We start from the raw sequence: 2,404 nt of genomic DNA, 5'->3' as shown, positions 1-2,404 counted from the left end.
GGTTGCTGATGATGAGTCTCTTGGCGGCCAAACAAGCCACTCTGATAATAACAGGGCAAAAAGCGTTGAAGCTGGATCAAATCTAACATCTCCAGCAAAAGAAGTGCATGCAAGTTCTCCTAAAGTGACGGCGGAAGTTGCAGCTGAAGATCTTGTTTCAGAAACTATTGATAACACTGAACGTTATCGCCGGCATTATCTCTCAAAGCTTGATATATCAGCAGGACTTGCTGATTCTGAGCTGCGTAAATGCATTAGCTTATTGATAGGTGAAGATCATTTAACAGTTGATGATGGAACTGCCGTGTTTGTAAATCTCAAGGTAAAATTTTCTATCCTCAGACATGAAATCAAAGAGACAAGCTCTGATATCAAACTGATGAAGCAAAAGCTTCTAGAAGACATCAATCATTTGTTTGTAACTTGAGATTTTTTTTTTCTTATATCTCTACATTCTCTAAATGACAGGAAGGTGGGAAGAGAGTGCCCAAAAGTAACAGTACTTCCTTGGCGGCTCTTTCACTGTTACCATCTCAGAACTTTTCAGTATTTCAGGTAATGCCCTAACTAAGACAAGGAACTCTGGAAGTAGCTCCTGGCAGTTTGAGACTCATGTCGATATATTAATGTGATCTTTTCCCACTTGCAGATAGCTATGGACTTTTATAAGGAGCAACGATTTGAAATAAAGGGTCTTCCAAATGTCAAAAATCACGGGCCTTCTCAAGTCTCTCCTTCCAATCTGGTTAAAGTCGAAAACAATGATGAAGTGAAAGTAATTAGTTCAATGGAGACATCAGATGTGAAAATTGGGGATGTGTCAGATTCAGACACATCCCAAAATGAACTGCAAAAAGTGCCGTCACATGTTGGTACAGAAATGGAGATAGAAACACAAGACACAGGATCCTTGTCTCCCAACCCAGACAAGTCACCTGAGGCCCTAAAAGCTGTGGCGTCGGATGACATTGAAGGTTACGTGCAAGCTGTGGCTTCAGACAACATTGAAGGTGATGAGCAAGAGACAAAGCCGAAGCCAGATGATGGAGCTGGTGTAGACCAAACAATGGAGCCAGCTCCCGAGCATGATGGTGTTCCAGAAGATGATCCAGTAACCTTGTCAGTAGCTTCACCGGCTCCCGAGCATGATGGCGTTCCAGAAGATGATCCAGTTACCTTGTCAGTAGCTTCACCGGCACGCGTGGCTATGGATGTCGATGAGCGGAAAGATTTGTCTGTAGACGAGAACATGGAAGAAGCAGAAGAGAAGAAGGAAGCTGATGATGGTTATGGTGATGGAGATGGAAGTGTAGTTGTTGGGGATGTATCTCCAAAGGTAACAGAACCATTAGTTCATGAATCTGATGAGTCAGTAATAAGTCGGATACATGATTCTCCTCAAAGTACACATTAAGACATTTCTATATTTCCATCTCATTTCTGTTTTGTTTTTTCAAAATCTTTTACTTCCAATGCAATTTTTTTTTCTTTTCAAAATTCATATCTCTATTTTCTTCTCATGTTCCTTTTGTTTTGTGCCATCTTTACCCATTTCGTGCCGAAAGAAATAATAAAAGAAATCACATTAGAGAAACAAAAAATGCTTTGCAGTGTTTTTCATTTTTTTGCTTTTTGAGCTTTTGAGTTATTGAAACCCTAAAAAAGGAAAAAGTTTGGAATTTAGCTATACATAAAATAAGGACTTCGCTACGAACTTCTCTCTAGTCTCTCTATACCTACAAAACAAATGCCTTGGAGCTTAGAAGTGTCTTATTCAGAGGTTACATCAGCTTTAAGCTCCATACGTTTCCTATTCAAGCTTCCTGGGTTAGTTGTAATTGAGGACAAACATTGCCCTGCTTTCTTCTTCTTCTGTGTAAGAGCAGCTACATACAACTTTCTCTAATTCATGAATTTTCTGCAGTTGCTAGATTTGCATAGACATGGCACTTTGAATTCATCTGCCTCATCTGGATCAAACAAATAATCATATCTGCAAAAACACACAACCATGTCATATTCAATGAATCGAAGGGTGATTGTTGAATCATGTTCAAGAGACTGATGTGTGTATACGTTAACTCCTCGCCAGAGGCTACAGTGGTCTTGGCAATCAGAACAATCCTACTTTCGTCATCTCCTACACTCATAATCCTTGCATAGCAATTTGGCATACACTGCATCACACAACACACCAGGTTTTGGACATAAGACTCTCTCTCTGTCGGTAAACACTCAATTTATATACATGATGGATTGCTTACCGAATGATTTATTAGTCGAGCGATATTCCCTTTTTCTGTAGCATCCACCACTACTTCCTCACTAATCTTAAACAGCTGCAACAAATTTAAAAATATAAAGTTTTACAAATCGATTTTCACAACCAAAGTTAAGACTGTCA

General features: G+C 39.4%; 1 protein-coding gene and 1 long non-coding RNA gene across 2 annotated transcripts in view; one reads left to right on the top strand and one right to left on the bottom strand.

Annotated features, from left to right (window-relative positions):
• The window catches only part of LOC104728536 (uncharacterized protein DDB_G0283697-like), a gene marked incomplete in the record, with an annotated part of 5,656 nt that extends 4,219 nt beyond the window's left edge, over positions 1-1,437 (top strand). Inside the window, 3 exon segments of the mRNA XM_010447501.1 lie at positions 1-322; positions 469-555; positions 650-1,437. Of these exon segments, the coding sequence (XP_010445803.1) occupies positions 1-322; positions 469-555; positions 650-1,414 (1,174 nt within the window).
• On the bottom strand, positions 1,461-2,367 carry LOC104728532. The gene is made up of 3 exons (XR_758222.2): positions 2,265-2,367; positions 2,077-2,177; positions 1,461-1,993 (listed from the first exon to the last, which is right to left on the bottom strand). It is a non-coding gene; the product is annotated as an uncharacterized LOC104728532 (long non-coding RNA).

The sequence above is a fragment of the Camelina sativa genome, chromosome 2 (assembly GCF_000633955.1).
Source record: "Camelina sativa cultivar DH55 chromosome 2, Cs, whole genome shotgun sequence".
NCBI classification, from domain to species: Eukaryota; Viridiplantae; Streptophyta; class Magnoliopsida; order Brassicales; family Brassicaceae; genus Camelina; species Camelina sativa.
This window is presented reverse-complemented; position numbering and strand designations above follow the sequence as displayed.